Here is a 21,206-nt window from a genome sequence, read left to right as displayed (position 1 = left end):
GTATACAGTGCTATAAAATCCCTCCTGGCCAGAGGCAAAATCCTTTCACCTGTAAAAGGTTAAGAAGCTAAGGTAACCTCGCTGGCACCTGACCCAAAATGACCAATGAGGAGACAAGATACTTTCAAATCTGGAGCGGGGGGAAAAGGCTTTTGTCTGTCTGTGTGATACCTTGCCGGGAACAGATCAAGGATGCAAGCCTTCCAACTCCTGTAAAGTTAGTAAGTAATCTAGCTAGAAAATATGTTAGGTTTTCTTTGTTTTGGCTTGTAAATTCACTGTGCTGGAGGAAATGTGTATTCCTGTTTTTGTGTCTTTTTGTAACTTAAGATTTTGCCCAGAGGGATTCTCTATGTTTTGAATCTGACTGCCTGTAAGATTATCTTCCATTCTGATCTCACAGTGTTGTTCTCTTATAAAGTTCTTTTTTGTTCTTCTAATAAAGTTCTGATTTTTAAGAATCTGACTGGGTTTTTTGGGTCTTAAAAATCCAAGGCTGGTTCGTGCTCATATTGTTTATTCTCAAGCCTCCCCAGGAAAGGGAGTATAAGGGCTTGGGGGGATATTTTGGGGAAATAGGAACTCCAAGTGGTCCTTTCCCTGTTCTTTGTCTAAATCACTTGGTGGTGGCAGCATACTGTTCAAGGACAAGGCAAAGTTTGTGCCTTGGGAAAGTTTTTAACCTAAGCTGGTAAAAATAAGCTTAGGGGATCTTTCATGCGGGTCCCCACATCTGTGCCCCAGAGTTCAGAGTAGGGAAGGAACCCTGACAGGAATGCCTGAAGATTTAAGATGCATGTGGTGCAGTTTACCTTCAAGAAACTCTGCAACCTGCTTGAAATAACATTTAGGGTGAGAAATTATTTGTAGCCAGTATTCCTTAGTGTATTAAGCTTAGTTCACGTGTTTTGTTTTATTTGCTCAGTAATCCGCTTTGATCTGTTTGCTGTCCCTTATAATCACATAAAATTTACCTTTTGTAATTAACAAACTTGTTTTTTGTTTATTCCAAAACCCAGTTTGTGCAATTCATAACTGGGGGGGGGGGGGGGAAGGGGGAAGCTGTGCATATCTTCCTCCACATTGAGGGAGGGAGCAAATTTCATGAGCTTACGCTGCATAGATCTCTATACACTGCAAGACCATATAACTTTGGGTTTACACTCCAGAGGGCGTATGCACCAGAGTGCTGGGCAATCCCCCGAGCTCAGTCCTCCCACAGAAAGCTGATTGCAGACTCTGTGTGATTCTACAGCTGGGTGTGTCCCGACCTGTGTGTGTACTGGAAAGGGGCCAGAGAGCCTGTCAGAGCAGCACAGAGTAAGGGGAACCCAGGCTGTTGGAACAGGTAGGCTTAGTGGGACCCCAACACATCAGGTGGCACCCCAGAAAGGGGGTCCAACCCATCACAGTCATGAACATGGCATGCTTGATAGGAAGCAAGAGAAATAGCACTATTTAATTTTGAGGGAAGACAAGGAGGGGTTACAGTTACTATTTAGATTGTGGCAGCATCCATACTAAAGATGACACAGTCCCAGCTCTGAAGAATGGCCAAGATTAAATGCATCCTGAGATTTTAAACCCACTGTATCCCCCACTGAAAACTCTTCTAAAATGCATTCATTGCATCAGTAATTCGATACCACTAAACATGAACCTGTAGCCAGAACAAGTTGTTCAATCAACTATCAGTAGTGCATCAACAATGCTTGTTTGCACAGTGATTAAATCTGCAGATTTCACAGCACACAGGAGTACAGTTGGGTATTCCCAATGATCCAGGTACAGTTTAGCCAGGATCTCTCAAAAATTACAGTTATTTAGTGATGGACTCATCTAAGATGTAATTTCTACCATGATGAGGGACTCAAGTACAACACGGCAATCTCTTGAAATGGTGAAAACACAGCTCATTCTTGAAGAGGAAATGTGACTGAATTATATTCCAGGACTGTAATGCAGCCCCGCAAAAGTCCAAAAACGTTTCTTGATGACTTTGAAGGGAACGTATTTGGGCCCCAGTCCAATTAAATGCATGGTTTAGCAGACATTTGTAGCGCGCAGGAAAGTATTTTAATCATATTCGAGGAACTACTGCTCCAACATAATAAAAGTTACAGTAAAAGTATGGGTGGAATATAGTTTGAATAAAGTTTGAGTTTATTTCCTTCAGTGATCTTCTGGGGAGTTGGGAAGAAAAGTCTCATCTCAGATTTACTAACCTTGAAACGGCTGATCAGATCGTAGCGTGTGAGAAGTTCATAGAAAATGAATTTCAGCGCATGATCCCCACTAGCATCATTCAGTGCAAATACATCAAAGGACCATTTGTCTACATTCTGCAAAGTGTGGAAAAAAGGTGTTAATACAGTCATTTATTTTATAATTATATAATTATATAATTTCTGCCGCTTTAAAACTTTAACAATCAGGAAAGCATCACTTTGCGGAATATGAAAGAAATTCATCACTGCTTCTGGATTCCTCTAATTTCATTTAATCAGCGCATGTTCTATTTCAGCAGCTCTCAAACTGTGGGTCGGGACCCCAAAGTGGGTCACAGCCCCATTTGAATGGGTTGCCAGGGCTGGCATTAGACTTGCTGCGGTCTGGGGACGAAGCCCAAGCCTCACTGCCCCAGGACGAAGCCCAAGCCTGAGGGCTTCTTCACCTGTGGTTGGTGAGGCTCAGGTTAAAAGCCCCCCACCCTTGGGCTTCAGCTTTGGGTTCCCTACCCAGGGCGGCGGGGCTCAGGCAGGCTCAGGCTTCATTCCCCGCCCCCTCTTGGGGTCGTGTAGTAATTTTTGTTGTTAGAACGGGGTCGCAGTGCAATGAAGTTTGAGAACCCCTGCAATGTGTTATGATCATGGCAGATCTGGCAGGAGTTTAACAAAAAATGTGCATTCAAAAATGATTTTTTTAAATTATGGTCACTCATAACTACGATCAGCAAAGGCTGAATGTCAAAAGATTTGGAATCCTGGCTTGGGTAAGCACCCCACCATTACAATGCCTAAACAGTCTACAGTCAGCACTGTTGCATATTCAGCATCTACTATATCTTTGCATTGGTTGCAGTTCTGTGCTTTCTCCTAAGTCTAGGAAAAGACTGTGGGTACTGAGCCAACTTAGAATGGTGAATGTTGAGATTTTAAAGGAACCTGTTGTGTCAGAACCTCCCAAGTCTGCAGTTCTCACAAGAAGAGGCTCCCCGAAGCATGAAATACATTTCATGCTTCAGTCTGACCTAGAAACACAGAAAGAGCAGTTTCTCTTGTGGCACAATAACGGAAGAAATATCTGATGCCTGAGGTCCAATTTCCACTGGCTGTTACTCAGTTTTTACTAATTCATTAGGCAAACACCCACTGAACGAGCTTGCCAGAGAGTCTGAGTGCAAACTGAGATTGTTTTAACTGGCAAACTGGCAAACCCCAAGCACACAGGACCAGTTCTGGTTCCTACCTCTGAGGATGTAAAGGCACCCCTGGCAGAGGAATCATTACATTTCCACTGGGCAAGGGATGGAAAGGATGTAGAAGTAACCTTTGAATGACCACGTCTGTAAAACTGAAAGTTTATAAAAGGTCACAATAACCTATAACAACAAATGTTGATGGGAAAAGGTGCAAAAGAAAGGCAGAAAGACTGAATTAATCCAAACAAAAAAGGCCTATTGGTAAAGCTCATGGACTGTGTTAAGATCATGCCAAATTGAAAAAAAAGTGTGGGACTGAAAATCAATGGAACAAAATCAGTGTGTCAGAAATTAGGCCTAATCAGTGAACAAATTAATGAGGGGATAGGCCATTCCACCCATTACTCCTTTTTAGGATTGTTAAAAAGAAAAAGACTTGGGGGAAATTAGCAGAACCTGATTGCAAGCAACCACTGACAGAGACAGGAGAACAGCTAAGGAGCAAGTTTTACCATGACGGCTGCTACCCTTGCTGTCTCCTGTGACCTACCATAATGCTACTGGGCCCTCGTCATCCTTATCTTGAGAGATGTCCTAACCAGGCCAGAGAGCGGGAGTCAGATGATATCGCTACTTCCAACAGCTCAATCCCAACTGGGATGTGAGTCTGACTCTCTCTCTCTCTCACACACACACAGAGTGAGTCCTTTTCCTTCCACACCTTGTTTCTTATCTTTCCTATCTCTCTCCTTTTGCCTTGTCTAATAAGGGTTTGGCTTAGCTGGCCAAGACTGTACATTTTGCAACATTCCTGTAAACCTGTGACCAGAGTGGCAGATACAAGCAGTGCCCTAAACGACTCGATGCTGGTACAAGTTTACCCGGTCTCAGAGTGGCTAATAAGACCATGTACCCTACCTGTATATCTCCAGCGAGGTTGCAACTAAAGCTAATACCAGAGATGGAAGCTGCATTTTCTATTTTTGCTGTTCTTTTCTCTCCCCTCTTGCATATATTTGCCTTGTTTTGCTTTTTAAGATACAGGATTGGACTTTAACAACAGTTCCAGCTTCTCTCAACTAACTTCATCTCTTTACCCCAAAAAGGCCAGTTATTGCCATATTTAATGCCATCTAAAAGACTGTCAAACAGGGGGATATTCATTCTAAAGATTCTACAGGTAAAAGGAAAGGGAACTAGGGATGCTGTTAAAATGAAAACTTTATTTAATACTTTACATTTCAAATGTTTTAACAGTTTTTCCTTTTTTCCCTCTATCTTTAATAAAAGGTGAAATGAATTTGTAATGGTGTGTTTGCCTTGGTACTAAGCAGGCTGCGGTCTCTGTGTACCAAACCGCACATGTTGGACAGTGACTGTGTCACATTAACACCTTTGACTCTGTGGGGCCATACATTCCATCTAAATTAATACAACAGACCAAGCCCACAAAGCACAAAGTATTTACTGACAAATTTGTACATATTCATCAGGTATAATACCCAAATACAACTGGAATATTTTTCAAGGGATGTATGCAGACCTTTAAGCTACATGTAGGCCTGCAACCTCTCCCACATCTTCCTTCCCCATCCTGCTATTTAACACTGACCTATTTACATAGCCAATTTCAAATACAACTTGGGGGGACTCTATGCAGCACTGAGGTCTCTGTCTGAACAAAAAAGTACCTTTATCTTTTCAGTAGTTTTATTCATCGAATTAGAAAACTGTATCAAAAGTCAAACACTCAATAGATTTGTTACCTGTATATTTAATTATGCTGAATGCCCATCATTATGCTAGTATAAGTTTAGCATCAGAGAGCCTACAACTTTTTAAATGGGTGGGTTTTTATTTCAATTGCAATTTAAAGACATAAAATAAATACAAAAATATAAAAATGTAAGGAATAGTGGGGAAACAATTAGACACCCTCTCCCTCCAGTAATGCTGAAAACCAGATCCAAGTGGTGTTAAGTTCATGCTGGTTTTAATATCACTCCTACGTCACACGTGCTATTGTATATCCAAGAGTTAACATGACCCTAATTTTCTTCAACTTTTTTTTTTTTTTATACACTAAATATATTCCCTCGGGCTCTCCGAAAAACTACAGAGTAGGAGAAAAATCACAGTAGTGTTAACTGCCAATGTTGGTAAGAGGGGTAGATATCCACATTCAGTTCCCCCTACGCCTTCTACTGAACTATAAATTATATAGCAGAGCTGAGGGTGGAGAGATGGTGGGTACAGTAGGAGAAAGCGTTAAGCTTAGTTTATAAGACTCAATTCGGCCAGATTCTGAACACTCCTGCAAAGCACTGAGCGCCATCGTCACCTTTGAAGTCAGTGGGAACTGAGAGCACTCAGCACCGTGTGGGATATAGCCCATAGTTACGTTTTGTCCAAGAGGAAGGTGTTTTTGAAATGTCATCTGCCCTCCTCTTCCTAGCAAAATAAGAAAAGGTGCTAGAGAAGGTATAGCTGGGAGAATGCTATACAGATCAGCAGTGCAGCCATCTTTGGCCTGAGACCAGCATTCCTGATTGCTGAGAACTTTGTGGTGCAGCCAGCCTGAGCATATTCATGCCTAGCTGATTTACACTCCTTTAACTGTGCATTAAAGATTTACATCTTTAAATTGGACGTTATCCTCCACACTTAATCTCTGTTGCAGGTTGGCTCCCAATTTCCCAAGGCACTTTAATCGAAAAAGAAAGATGATTGCATTTTATTTATGCATGTGTACGGATGGATTTGGCGCTGCGTCCCAGGGACGAGGAAGGAGATCAGCTAGACGTAACATTATGCTGAGTGTTATTAAACAACAGACTCTGTGTGGAATATTCCTTCACTTTTAGCAAGACTAAAATCTCATTGGAAATTTCATTTGTGTAAGAGACGTAGAGGCAGATCCTCAGCTGGTATAAACTGTCATCACTACATTGAAGCCATGGAGAGATGAGAATTTACACCAGCTGAGCATCCGCCCCTTAAGATCAGCCCTGAAGGAAAAGATGCAAACAAGGCTTATAAGCTTTAAGTACCATGCAGCCATTATCCAACTAGCAGGACAGTTAAATAAGACCAAAGTACTGTGATTACATCTGACCATAATTTGGGCCTGATCCCCACAACCTCCCACATGCAGAATTCCTCCTGGAGCGAATGGCATTGGATATAGAGTCCTTGAAGGATCAAGCTTGTGCCTCAGAGTGAAAAACCCACGCAGAGCCTGGTGAAGGTCCCAGAAAGAGTCAGAGAGCAACAGGGGACACTGGGGTCTCAGTCCTGCTCTCAGAGAGTCATTTTCACATATCTTGGTAAATCATCTTCTACACAGCAACTGATTTTACAAGCACTGAGGACGGGGTCAAGCTCTTAGGGAGGTGAGTTGTGGACTGAGCCTTAGAAGAGAAATCATAAATTGTGCTTTTGGTTTTCAAACACTATCAGTGGGACTAGGCAAGAGAAGCAAATAAAGGGGGACACCCCCCTGCAAAAGACTAAGTCCAAACTCTTTGAGCTATTCAAGAAAATGGGTGGGGAATAGGAGAGATGGGGGGAAACAGTGCACAAAGCATCCACACAGTCCTTTTAAAAGCTTCACTGGTTTTAGGTGTTTATTTTGTTTTATAAGTCACTGACACCAGTCAGGGAAGCAAATGAGTTAATAATAATAATAATGTGTATTTGTACGTATAGACATCTGTAATTTATACAAATACTGGAATTTTTAAAATTAAAATAAGAATCATAATAATAAAAATAATATACGGCTTGATTGTGAATTCAATGAGAATTTTGCCACAGATTTCAAATGGTAAAGTGTTTGTGTCCCATTTTTACTCGGTCAGTCCTACTTTTTCATATGATGGTCTATATCCCAGGAACTTCTTTGAGAACACCTGAAATGTCCCAGTTTTTAAAGTCAGCAATCAAAACATAGGCTTTGAGTTTTTTTATAACTACAGAATTATAGTTCAAAATGTATCATTACAGCAAAGAGAATTTGCTCTATGTTTACAAGAAACAAACAGACTAATAGAATGAGGGTTCAGCATGACAAACAGTGTTTGGAGGGAAGAGGACAGCTGAATGAGTGTAGACCCTCTCAGAGCTGTTCTGTTGCTCTGAGCACTTGTTTACACAAACACATAGTTCCCAGCAAGCTGTGGTGTGAATCTACCCTGCGCTAACCTGTCACGGTCTAACTGTTCATATATACCCTGCTGATGCACATTAACAGTCCGCTAATGCACTTTGATCTAGTCCAGTTCAAAGAGACTAGATCAAACTGTTAATGCAGATCAGCAGGGTGCACATGAACAGTTAGACCGTGGCAGTATAATGCGGGTAGATTCACACCCCAGCTTGCTGCAAACTAACTGTTCATGTAGACAAGCCCAAAGTGAAGGTTAACCATGCTTGTTCAGTGTTTCATGATAAAATAATTCAGAACACTAAGGGTGAAATCCTGGCCCTGTTGAAGTTGGGAGTTTTGGCATTGACTCTCATGGGGGCAGGATTTCACCCAAAGAAGCAAGACAGGACCATAATGCCCTACATTGAGGGAGGATTTCAAAGTGCCTGGGCTTCACTGCTCTCCTGTGATGCAGGGAAATAGTGTTCCTCTATTTTACATATAAAGAAGTTGAAGCACAGAAAGATTCTGGGTTAGATCCTGCTCCATTTACTTCAAAGGGAGTTATTCTATTAACTTCAACTGGAGTAGAACATGGCGCCTATGCCACATATCTCATGTCTGTGGTAGAGCTGGAAAACAAATTCATGTCTTCTGACTCATAATCCAATGCCTTAAACACAAGGCCACTGTTCAGCCCTTACCTTGTTGAGCCTATAGTAAGACGTGAAACACTGTGCCTGTCTCGTTGTGAAGGGCTGGATATCCAATCTACAGACAGGCTAAACTACAGTACTGAAGTGGCAGAATCTCTTCAAAGCATATTTCAGTTCAACACAGAAAAAGATAAAGGTTTGTGCTGACTCACTCATCCCTAATATAGCAAAGACTTGTATAAAGGCATTACCCATTAGGACATCATGCCTGGTTTTTCTCAATAGTTCACATAAACTGCCAGTGGGTTCATGATCTCCACAGTCCTTGTTGACATGAACAGGAATCACAAATGTAACACATTACCACTATAACAGCTCAATCTACCCATTTAAAAGCACACAACTGGGAACAGGTTACTCCTCAGTTAAACTCGTGCATTGTAGTTTTCTTTATTTACTATCAAAGTCTCAAGTTGATTTCAGCATCCCACTCAGTTCTCAGTTGCCCTGAGTATTGTAACCTCCCATAGAGCTATGACCTCATCCTCCTGGTCATCTTTGCCACTTGAAAATGGCCAGAACCTTGATCTGTTTTTTCTCAACAGGAAGGATTTTCCCTTACGTCAGTAAATGATTAATGTTTGTGAACTATATTAAACTTCAGAGAGGATGAGAGGGAGAGTACAAAGACCTCCCACCAAAATATCACAGTGCCTTACCAACATTTGTTAAAAGACACTTTCAGCGGAATTACCTTTAGCACTCCAATTACAGCTGGTGGGTAGCTCAGGCCAACCATATTTGATGTCCGTCTGTACATTCTACCAAAATAAAATAAGTAAATGAACAGAAAAACAAAATAGAAAACCAAGGATTCATTTGAGTTCTTTTCAGGAGACATAATTTATTTGAGAAAAACAGATTGCAATTCTTCTTCATCCTTCCCTGCACATATCCTCCGTATCTTTAATAGAGTCCTAAGGATGACTTCAATTTTCCTCATTTTACATCCTTCCCTGTCCATGACACATACTAGGGCCACAGTCTTCCTGGACAAGTAGGACTAGATTGGATTTCACTCAGCATCTGCCTCATCTTGATCTAGCAGAGGGGCTGCTCTTCAGCAGTGCAAGACTTTCCTATTCTCCTACAGCAACTGACCACACTGTGTCTTCCACCCTCTCAGTCTTTGCTGGCCCAGGGCAGAATGCATTTCAAGATAGAGCTTCAGTAAACATATCAAGTCTGTTGACTGGACTTATTCAGCTCCTGAATGGTACAGCTTTTCCTGCCGATTACTTTGTTTCTTAAAACAGTCTTGTGTTGTTTGTGTGTGTAGATGCGCCCAAAGGGTGTAATCAGAAAAGCTGGGTAAATAATTTGATTTTTGTTTTTGGCTTGTTGGCAAGTCCAAAACCTCAAAATAAATATTTGCTTTGGGTTGAACCAAAAATGAATTAAAAAAAAATCAGTGAATTAAAACATCGAAAAAAATGTAAATTTGGGTCAAATTAAATCCTCTGTTCAACAGAAAACTAAATGTGTCAGGTCAGTTTTGAGCATATTTAATGTTTTTGAATTTTTTAAAAATAAAATTAAAGGAAATTGCGAAGCAAAAAGTCATTTTGAATCAAAAAAATCAGAATGCTTCTGAATATGTTGTTTTTTCTCTCTAAACAAACAACTTGGTGAAACCAACACAAAATCACAAAAAAATTCAGTATTGTCAAAGCTACATTTTTCACTGAAAAAAGCTGAGGACAAAAGATTTTGCCCAGCTCTAGTAATTAGCACCTATGCCCCGATTCAGCAAAGCACTTGGGCATGTGTTAAACTTGAAGTGTGTGCTCAAGTCCCATTGACTTTAATGGGTTTGTACAGGTGCTCAAAGTTAAACACATGCTTAAGTGCTTTGCTGAATAAGGCCATAGGTGCTGACTGCACCCTTCTCTACATGTAAACAACATAAGACCTAATGGAAATACGTTTATACAGTTATTAGCAGTGACAAGTATACCATACATGATTTCCCAGGCTTTTGGTAAATGAAATATTTCAATAACTAATAATATTTTAATACAAATTTCAAAAACAAAATGTCAGGGAAGGGAGATTCCTCTCTAAAGACAGGTGAAACACTGAAAGTTGGATACAGGGCAGTCCTAATTCAAACAGCAAGAAGTTTTAAAAGGTTCAGATGTTTGAAATTAGGTTTGATCTAGCTCTAGAGGTGTGATTTGGTGCAAGCTGCAGGAATCAACAGTGGAGAAGACTGAGGGAGTTTCACTGGTTTAATGGACTCCTCTGAGTTCTGAACCTTTAAACTGATTTTGGTCTGCATGTTCTCAGTGACTCATGTAATTCAAGCCGAGAATGATGAGATACAGGTTTGGTTTACATTAGCCACCTGTCCAGCCCTTTATACATTTTACTGCACCACAGAGGTAGAGTTAGTCCAGGGACCGAATTAGCTGCCTTTGGTTAACCTCTTATTCCTATCATAGGAATATTTGAAGCCATATATGCTTTTTCCTCCCTTTGGCCCCTGAAAGCATACATAAAAAAAAAAAAGAGGAAAAACTAAAATGGCTCCAATTTTAATATTAGATCTGTATTATACTAATAGTGAATGAATACTTTAAGATTCCATTTATGATCAATTATTTAGTCCCAGTTTTCCAGTCCTTGCTCACCTCTATGTAACAATAAAAACAAAATAAAATAGTCTTCATTCAATATTAAAAATACAATCTGTGATGCCTGACCAGCCATTGGAGCAGAATAATTACATCTTCCTTTACCTCTCCACGAATATCCCAGCTTGCACTGCATGGACAATGCTCCTGAACCGGGGCTTTTCCTCTGTCCTTTTAAGCATCATCCCCATCTGCCGCGTGAAGGTGGAGGCCAACCAATCCCGGACCTCAGAGGGCACGGAGTCTGACTGAATATCACTGAGCTCATCTTCTGTGTCCAATAAACGCCTGAAGGGGAGTGGAAACATGGGTAAATAGAGGGCTCTTAACACAGGTTTATAAAGTCTCATATACACTCTAAAGCAGTTGTTAAAAATCCACTCTTTTTTTGGTAATCCTAATGGAACACATTTTTGACAATCTATAACAGATTGTTTATTTTCTTGGAAAGCCACATGCCAGATTGTGAAGCTCACTCCCAGGCAGATAAACATGAGAATCAGCCCACTGAAACTCCATTACTCTCCCATGATTTCTCAGCTTCAGCTTTCCAGTATTCACAGTCCCCATTTTATCATCCTTTTTAGTTGGTTGAGATTTATAACATTTCCAAATAACAATCAGATAATCACTTCCTTTTAAGTTTTGGAAAGTTTGCCCAAGACGCTTCTGAAGAAGTACATTTAGTTCTAGTGAAACGGATTGACGTGATAGATTTGGCAAATTTAAGTCACTTATTTATGCACATGTCAACGGGTAGAAGCAGAAGTATGAACAACACCCCACCAATTTGCCTCAATCCTGACATGGATGGCTACCTTAAGAGGATAGTTCAGATCTTGGACTCTCATCTGAGAATGACAGCAACTGTGCCTATTTTGGATGCCATTAGACCACCAGCTTCCCAACTGATATGTAAATTACAACTTCATTTGAGTGGTACAAAACATCAATACACAAGTGTAGTTAACTCACCTAGTTTCATCAATGTACACTGATTCCAGAACGGTAGCTGCATATTCCAAATTCTTTTTTAGGTCTACAACCGAAGCCTCTCCTCTCTCTAATTGCTTTACCAAAGACCGCAACCTAAGAGAGGAAAACAAGAACCTGGTTAGCACTGAGAGAAACGGGTTTGAGTTTGAGTAGAAGTTCAAAATACAATCCAACATAAAACATAACCTCAAATATTGTCAGATTAAGATCCTTTGAACTTTGAAGACACAGCAAAATTCCTTAGTACTATGTTCACAAGAAAACAAATACACTTTTAATAGTCTGAGGACCCCGTCCATGTAAAGGTCACAAAATACTTTCCTTCTTGAGAGATCATTATACGTTTAGGCATAGTCTACACGGCCCCACTGAGGAGGAGCCCAGCTGAAGGAGCCAAGCAGCATACAGGATTGTATTTTGAACAGTTGTGCAATCTACTGTGAGCGGTGACTCGCATGGGCAGAGCTTAGAAGAGTTCCACCTCTTCTTCCCCTCCCCCCCGCCACCAACTCAACTCCTTCCTAGTGCAGCACATGTCTGCTGATGCACCTGCACAGTTATGCTGCTCAGTATAATGGGGATGGAGACAAGCCCAAGCCTCCTCTCAATTCCTCACCAATTCTTGCCCCTTCTTGCTCAACAGAGGGGGTGGGAAGAAATGTTTGGGTTCTGCAGTGTTTGCTTCCCTTCTCAATATGTTAAGGAGGTAGGGTGACCAGATGTCCGTATTTTATAGGGTCAGTCCCGATATTTGGGGCTTTTTTTTATATGGGCTCCTATTACCCCCCACCCTCTGTCCCGATTTTTCACATTGCTAGCTGGTCACCCTGTAAGGAGGGCTTTTAGAAGTCTCTGTTTCCAGATTATGCAGACTGCCTATCTGGAAAGGAAGTATTCTAGTAACAAAAGACAATTGTGTTTTATTTTCAGGTCTGGCCAAGCTGAAGACGTACCGCTCTGTTTATGGTCTTGTAACCAGTATTGTCATCTCAGAAATAAATGGCTGTCTCCATTCCTGGCCCATATGCCTTGAACCCCATCACCTCAGAAATTAGAATATTTGCTGTGTTGTGAAAATATTTCAGTTACATGGGCTAAACTTGCATGGTTAATTTGTATTTTTAAAATTTGTATTTTTTTTGGAGTGGCATCAATTTAAAATTTGTATTTATTGTATTAGGTGCAATTGCCTACGGCTGAGATGCTATATTAATAAACTAAACTAGAGCTTCCCTTCCCATACATCCTCTTACTCCTTTGTGTTGGCATGCAGGGTGTGGCCCTTAACTAGTTATCATTAATACCACCTGTAGGTAGGCTGGATGAGTTAACATTGCAATGGTGACATTAAGTTTTGCATTTCTTGCCTTTTATTTCATTGGCTGAAGCACACAGCAACTCAAATCCACAAGACCTTCAAAAATTTGTACTCAATACTAGTACAATGAGTAGCTATTAGTTTATGGCACCCACATCCACCATACAAGAAGATTACATGGAGTATACTGCGCATCAATCATCTGGCAAACCAGAAGTAACATTGCTATGGTGGAATGGTGTCTCACAATCAATGTTTCTCACATGTAAAAAATTACACTGTCTTGCCTCACCATTCATTATCTACAAATACTTTTGATTTCTCTAGCAGCTGTTATCTAGATTTATCTAGCTGCCTGTTACCTTTACTAAATATGAGTCCAGTGACATTATCCTTAATGTACTGAATGCATCTATACAGTATTTGGTTGAAACAGTTCTGAACAAATCACAAATGTAGTGCCAGACTGAGCTACCCTCACTCTCACTGAATGGCACCTGACACCACAACAGTCCCACTGAAGTCAACAGGGCTACTTGTGGAAGAAGGTGCTACTCACCGTTAGTAAGGTGATCAGATCTGGCCTGCAGGTAATGACAACTCTAACAGCATCTCACCTAAGTATCATGTCACATGACTATGGCCACACACAGTTTCTGACATCATAACTGAAGCCAGATTGTAGGTCAAAGTATGATTGTTTGCAGAACACTTGGTGGTGATCTGCAGAGAGTTGGCTGATGACATGACACTGGCTCCTCCTCCTTATTCCACCTGCTAAATTGCATTAAAAAGGCACCTAAAACACACAAAATATTTTACTAAACACTTTTCTGTAGAAGAATATGCTGTGGTTGGCAACTTCTCTGTTAAGGTGCGGTGCACCTGTGGGAAAAGCTTGAAGACCCTCATTCTAAATGGCATATTACCACACAAGGGGTTATTTCACATTTCAGACCAAAGAATAATATAATAAAATATACAAAGAGCCCGGTCTTATGCAGTACTAAGCATTCTCAGCTCCCATTGAGTGGAGCTAAAGAAACTCAAAACATTGCAGGAGGTGCTCAGCAACTTGTAGGATCTGTCCCCCTATTCCTTCCAATGCAAGGAAAGAATATCTATACTCCAACCACCTCTAAAGGGCACTGGAGCTAAATGGGAATGGTGCTATTCAATAAGACTAATATCATGTTGTAGGGCCGGCAGGATTTGGTGCTCTGGGAAAGTCAGATGGTACCAAAGGCTCACAGAAACCCCAAAGCATCATTCCTATTCTGTTCTACATTTCATTAGTGCATTATCTTGGAGATTAAAAATTCTGGACAAACCCTAAATTCACCATGGAAGTGACACAGCTTAAAAAACAAACCTAGCCTGCCAGTTTAAACAGAGTGTGGGTAGTAGCAGACAGTGCAGTTGTTTTCAATATATTGTTAAAAGTCAGCCTTTATGAATAACTGTGTTCCAAGCATTCCCTCCCCCTATTGTTATAAATAAAGTGATAGCTGGGTACAAATATTTATCTCCTTAGATAGAGGGCCTGTTTTTGTGGTGGTGGTTTTTTTTAAATAGCGTTGCATATTACTGCAGAGCAGATTAACACTACCAGAGTCTGGATACCAGTCAACTTTAATTAATGTGCAAAGCACAAGCATTGCCTGAATATGCAGGATCAGCTGGTGTAAATCTGCTTAGCTCTATTGCTGATCCTCAGTTTTATTTTAAATCAACTTCTCCAATTCACCACGTTTCCAGCCATACAAAACCATGTCTCCATCTGACATTTTGGTATTTGGGATCCATCTATTTTGGTATTTGGGATGTTCCTTCTGACAAGCATGTTGAGAACTACAAAGACATGAATTATTAGAGTTGATCAGTGTGTATCCCCCTACTCCTCTCTTGGTATTGACTGTAAAGAGTAAATGAAATTATCAAGTAAATAAAGCTATTCTGAATTTATACCAGCATAAGCAACCTCAGAATGTGGCCTGTCAAGGTTCCTTCCCCACTCTGAACTCTAGGGTACAGATGTGGGGACCTGCATGAAAACCTCCTAAGCTTACTTAAACCAGCTTAGGTTAAAACTTCCCCAAGGTACAAACTATTTTACCTTTTGCCCTTGGACTTTCGCTGCCACCACCACCAAACGTCTAACCGGGTTTATTATTGGGAAAGAGTCGTTTAGAAACGTCTTTCCCCCCAAAATCCTCACACCCCCCTTCCTGGGGAAGGTTTTATAAAAATCCTCACCAATTTGCATAGGTGACCACAGACCCAAACCCTTGGATCTTAAGAACAATGAAAAAAGCATTCAGTTTCTTACAAGAAGAATTTTAATAGAAGAAAAAGTAAAAAGAATCATCTCTGTAAAATCAGGATGGTAAATACCTTACAGGGGAATTAGATTCAAAACACAGAGAATCTCTCTAGGCAAAACCTTAAGTTACGAAAAGACACAAGGACAGAAATATCTATTCCATTCAGCACAGCTTATTTTCTCAGCCATTTAAAGAAATCATAATCTAACGCATATCTAGCTAGATTACTTACTAAGTTCCAAGACTCCATTACTGTTCTGTCCCCGGCAAAAGCATCACACAGACAGACCCAGACCCTTTGTTTCTCCCCCCTCCAGCTTTGAAAGTATCATGTCTCCTCATTGGTCATTTTGGTCAGGTGCCAGCGAGGTTATCCTAGCTTCTTAACCCTTTACAGGTGAAAGGGCTTTTCCTCTGGCCAGGAGGGATTTTAAAGGTGTTTACCCTTCCCTTTATATTTATGACATGGCCCTTTACAATTTATATGCAACAGCTAATAAGCTTATTCACCAACCATTCACGCCACCATATGGAAAGACAAAAGACTCTTTTTGACTTTGCTTTTGCTAATCCTTGTTTTGCTCGTCCTCAAACTCAACAAGTCACAAGAAAAAACTTTTGTGGTTTCACCCCTTTTCTCAGCAAAGCCCTAGCAGTTGTGGACAGCTCACATATTATTTGTCTGTTTTCCTATTTATAAAATATAATTATCATTATGCCTAGCTCTTATTCAGTGCTTCTCAATGTAGATTTCATAGTGCTTTACAAAGGAGGTCAATATTATTATCTCAGTTTTACAGATGGGGAAACTGAGGCAGAGAGCGGCAACATGATTTGCCCACGGTCACCCAGCTGCAGAGCCAGGAATAGAACATGAATCTCTGAAGTTGCAAGTCCAGTGCTCTGTCATCTATGCCACACTGCATCGTGTAGGTAAATCAAAAAATATATACTCTGTGATCCAACAGCCTTGATATTTTTATCATTTGATTCTTTTTAACAAAATAAATATATTAAATTATATAGATTTTTTCATATGTAAATTTCACAAGCATTTTACAAAGGCAGATAAGCACCAGTGTCTCATTTTTAAATATGGACTAAATTAAGTGCAGAGTGGTGGCACAATACGTCAGTAGAAGAGCTGGGAATATCTTCTAATTCCCAGTCTCATGCTCCATCAATTTCCCTGGCTACCATTATATATACTCTGCCAAAGGTGTGCGTTGCACTTTCCAAGAAGTCATAGTCCCTAACTGAAAGAGCTAGTACTGTACTATAATGTAAATGTGATACTAACAATGTCAACACACCAGTAACACAACCAGAGGGGTCAATGGTCTCTTTCCAGACACAGTAAACCCAAGAGAGATGCATTACTTTCCTCCTTCACTGCAAATAAATGTATAGTTGGATAATAAACAAATCTATGAAACCATTCATCCCCATGAAATGGTTCCAGAGTTGCAACTAAACATGAATGAAACAGCAGTAGCTCATTGTTAACATCAGGCCCTGAGCTGTTTCTTGACTCAGTCTGGAATGTGCATTATAGCTTCCCAAGCAAAAAATACTGTTAGTGAAAAAATGAAATGATTTCAAGGCACCCCCGTTGGTCAGATACTGTCAAACAATCCTCGAAAACTCTTCATGAGCCAATATTTGTGGTTCAGAACATGGTTTCTAAATCTGGAGGTTGCAACTCTGCTGGGAGTTGCAAACAAGCCCAAAATGCCAGATGACCACCCTCCCCTTCTTTATGACTAGATGGCAAATTTTCTGTTGTAACATGAGGTCACAGTATAAAAAAGGATTGTGAACCACTGTTTTAGAGAACAGAATGGTATAGTGAGCTGACAAAAGAAGGTGAGAGTGAAAACAAAACATCAGGCTGCAAAGTTTTCCCTGGAATCACAGTTTCAAATTCCAGCAGGAATTTGCTCAGCTCTTTTTCCAAATCTATTTCCCCATGATAAGTATCCCCAACCCTTCTTGTCAACTGTCTAAACGGGCCATCTTGATTATCACTACAACAGTTTTTTTCTCCTGCTGATAATAGCTCATCTTAATTAATTAGTCTCTTACAGTTTTTATGGCAACTTCCACCTTCTCTGTATGTATATATATATCTTCTTACTATATGTTCCATTCTATGCATCCGATGAAGTGGGCTGTAGCCTATGAAAGCTTATGCTCTAATAAATTTGTTAGTCTTTAAGGTGCCACAAGTACTCCTGTTCTTTTTGCGGATACAGACTAACACGGCTGCTACTCTGAAATCAGCTCTTTATATTTCTGAAGTTTATTAAGCATTGGGACTTTGGGACGAAACTTTTTAAAAGTCAAGAGCTGATCTTCATCTGGTGTAAACTGACAAACATGAATTTGAATTAATTAGCACTTTGCCAATTTACACCATCTGAAGACCTGCCCTTGAGGATGTTGGAGATCCTAGAACTCATTTTGTAAGAGATGGGGTTTGTCCTCATACCCTTTGTCAAGTTTCCCCTCTCCCCACTCTCATGAAATGTTCCGTTGTGCTCGTCGGTGCGTCCTTCTGTCCCACATATGGCCACATTTCAATGGGGATGTATATATTTGTAAAATAAATAATAATAAAACTTCAAATAAAAATCCTTTACAGCAGTATAACACTTTGGAATAAAAGGTGATGTAGCAATATAAGATATGATTCTAATTACTAATAATGTTTCCATAGTTGACCCACTACAGAAATACATATTTAATACCTTTTTTCTCCAGAACAAATACAATTAAACATTATTACCATTAACTCCAATATGGGGCAATTGTGTACAGCCTTATTCATCACAGTGATTCGTCAGTAAAAGAGACATATAATTAGACCCACCCCTGGTTACAGTGAGGTTCTTCATAAATTTCCTCCGGGCAAAAAAGAATGTCATTCCAACTAGGCACCAGTATGGTGCACTTGACTCTGGCAAATCTTTGTCACTCATTAACTCTGGAGGAATGAACCAGAGGCACCTCCTGCTATCAGTCTGTGTTTATGAAGCTTTTATTAGTCAAATTACATTCATGTAATGAAAACTCAATGGAATGATTTCAAAGACCACTCATCTGTGATGAACATCATCTTTTGATATCCAACCCCAATTGCTTTTTTAGTAATTATAAAAATAACTTTTAAACACAAACAGAATAGTAATCTGAAGAATTACTTACTGGGCCTTATTTTATGAATGCAAACTTCAGAGGGGATGAGTGGAAAGCAAACTGGAGCTGTTACAAGATACGAAGATCTATTGAACTAAGGGCAAAAGTCTTTCTGACCTGCATTGCAAACCCCCTCTCATTCTATGCAGAGCATCCACTGATGTCAATAGGAAATACATGCACAAAATGAGTACAGAGTAAGCAATGGAGATATGCAATATGGAGAGGAAAGAATACTGTGCGTAAGAATGGATTTATAAAGGTAGAAATTATGCAGCTATGACTAGTGGAATAAGGCAGTTCCCATCATATTTGCTTTCATGTTGTTGACAACTCTCACCACTTTATCACCAGACTCATGATATTTGGTGTTTTTCTTAAAGCAAAACTGGCCACAGAAAGACCGATTGCTGTAAGTATAAAGCAAGCCAGCAGAGAGAGACACAGGAGCTTAGAGAGGTTCCCTCACGCAGTTTGGAAAATGGGCTGCCATCAAGCTAAAGGGGCAATGCTTTGGGGTAAATGGCATAGCCCCACTGTTCTTGTGCAAATCTGGGCAATTAAGTAACCACACTGAAAGTCTGACAATTGCACATGAACTGGGGAGTGTAAAATGCATGGGGGTTGTAGACAGTGGTTCAAATTTAACTGTTAGACCAGACTTGCTGGGACTGGGGGTTTCTAAAAATAAACAGCTTAATTGGTGCCAACTGAAGACAGTAACTGGGGACAAAGCACCAGTCCAAAAATGGGGGACACTGGTCTCAAAAGTTGGCCCCTAGAGCTTGAACAAGAAGTCAGGGTTGCAGAAATAGAGGATGAGTTTATCTTCAGGTTAGACTTTGTCACATCTAATAAATATATTTTTGATGCCAACCAAGGCTTTCTGAAGATGCGAGCAGTGGAAATTTCCTTTGAAAATGTAACCCAGACTAAACCGACGCCTTGCAGGAGGTTGGTGTGCTGTAAAAAAGTTGTATTAACTCCTGCAACTGAAATTATTCTGCCAAACTAAATGTGTGGGAGATGTGATAAGATATCCCACCAGATAAGAGATGTGAATTTATTGACACTTGCTTGGGCAAAGAAAGTCAAAAGGGGTTTCTCACTGCAAAAGTTTTACTTGACCCGAGTCAGGATTTTTTCTGTCATATTTCTGAATGTCTCAGATAAACCTCAGGTTATCAAAAGGAGCCCTACAATAGCACAATGTGAGCCAGTGAGTTTGGTAGCAGCTGGCAGAGAAAAGGACTCGGGAGGGAGAGAATGAAGCAGAGTTCCCAGAATTCCTTCTGGAACAGTTCCAGAGCAGTGCTGTCCATTTAAAGATGGAACAGCAGGGAAGTTTAAAACACTTTCTGTGGAAAAATCAGGGGCTGTTTTCCTGGTCCAGTAATGATATAGGGAAACTGTGCTAGGGCAACACATGATTGACACTGGGGAAACCAGACCACTAAAACAGACACCCTATTGGTTGCCAGTTGAAAAAAGGGAAGAAGCTTTAGGAGTTATTGAAGAACTGCAACAGGAAGGTATAACTGGATCCTCAGTCAGCCCTTGGGCCTTGCCCATAGTATTGGTAAAGAAAAAGGATGGCAGCACTAGATTCAGTGTAGAATATTGAAAGCTGAATTAAGCCACCTGGAAAGATTTGTATCCTTTGCCAAGGATAGATGATACATAGGAGGCGCTGTAGCTGCCGCCTCTCATTTGCTGTTTCATACTTCCATGGAAATGATTTGAATGTCCTGTTTTTTGTACCTCAGAGGTGGCAACCCGATTTACAAGGAGCAATCACTGAACAACACAATTCATTCATGAGCAGGAATTACAGGCATTGTTTTGTTTCAAGATGCAAGAAGGAGACACCTTTCTTCCTGATGGATCTTCAAAATACCGTTTTTTTAGTACACAATTCATTTTTATTATTGAGAAATAGGACAGTGGAGCTGTGATAAACATAATGGCCTTGCCACAGCGAAGTCTGGTTGGCTGCGGAACCAACCGAACCTCGAATCATGTATGCAAATCTCAGCCGAACTCACTGTCCCAGAGTTCATGTTCTCCGGGCCACAACAATAAATCCCTCACTGACACCTGCAGGAAGGGATGGGCTATGCCTGAAATTATTAATAAGCTTAGGCTGAATGTGGAGTTCATAACAACAGACCAAGCAAGTCCTAACTGACTTGTTCTGAAAGAACACACAGGTCTCAGCAGAAAATTTCTCAACCATAACTTTTCCCTCTTGGTCTTAACCTCCCTCCTTACATGTGCAAACAGACACTGGTGTTTACTTTGGTTACACAGGAACAGAAACACCAGGGACAAAACAATCAAAGACTCATATCTGCTAAATGTGCGGAAAATTACCATGTAATAGACAGAGACAAACATCTGTTGCTGAGCATTACAACTGCTGCTCATGAATCCTTTCTAATTTCTATTAA

The 21,206-nt window shown here is 40.4% G+C and overlaps 1 protein-coding gene across 7 annotated transcripts in view; it reads right to left on the bottom strand.

Annotated features, from left to right (window-relative positions):
• PDE1C (phosphodiesterase 1C) overlaps positions 1 to 21,206 on the bottom strand; it is a 500,442-nt gene that overhangs the window by 102,329 nt on the left and 376,907 nt on the right. For all 7 annotated transcript variants that reach the window (XM_043540641.1, XM_037890096.2, XM_043540642.1 and 4 more), the window contains 4 exons: positions 11,896 to 12,009; positions 11,026 to 11,208; positions 8,979 to 9,045; positions 2,226 to 2,342 (listed from right to left, as the gene is read on the bottom strand). In XM_043540641.1, coding sequence (XP_043396576.1) covers positions 2,226 to 2,342; positions 8,979 to 9,045; positions 11,026 to 11,208; positions 11,896 to 12,009 — 481 coding nt within the window. The remainder of the gene's footprint in view (positions 1 to 2,225; positions 2,343 to 8,978; positions 9,046 to 11,025; positions 11,209 to 11,895; positions 12,010 to 21,206) is intronic.

Source organism: Chelonia mydas, chromosome 2 (assembly GCF_015237465.2).
Source record: "Chelonia mydas isolate rCheMyd1 chromosome 2, rCheMyd1.pri.v2, whole genome shotgun sequence".
NCBI lineage: Eukaryota > Metazoa > Chordata > Testudines > Cheloniidae > Chelonia > Chelonia mydas.
This window is presented reverse-complemented; position numbering and strand designations above follow the sequence as displayed.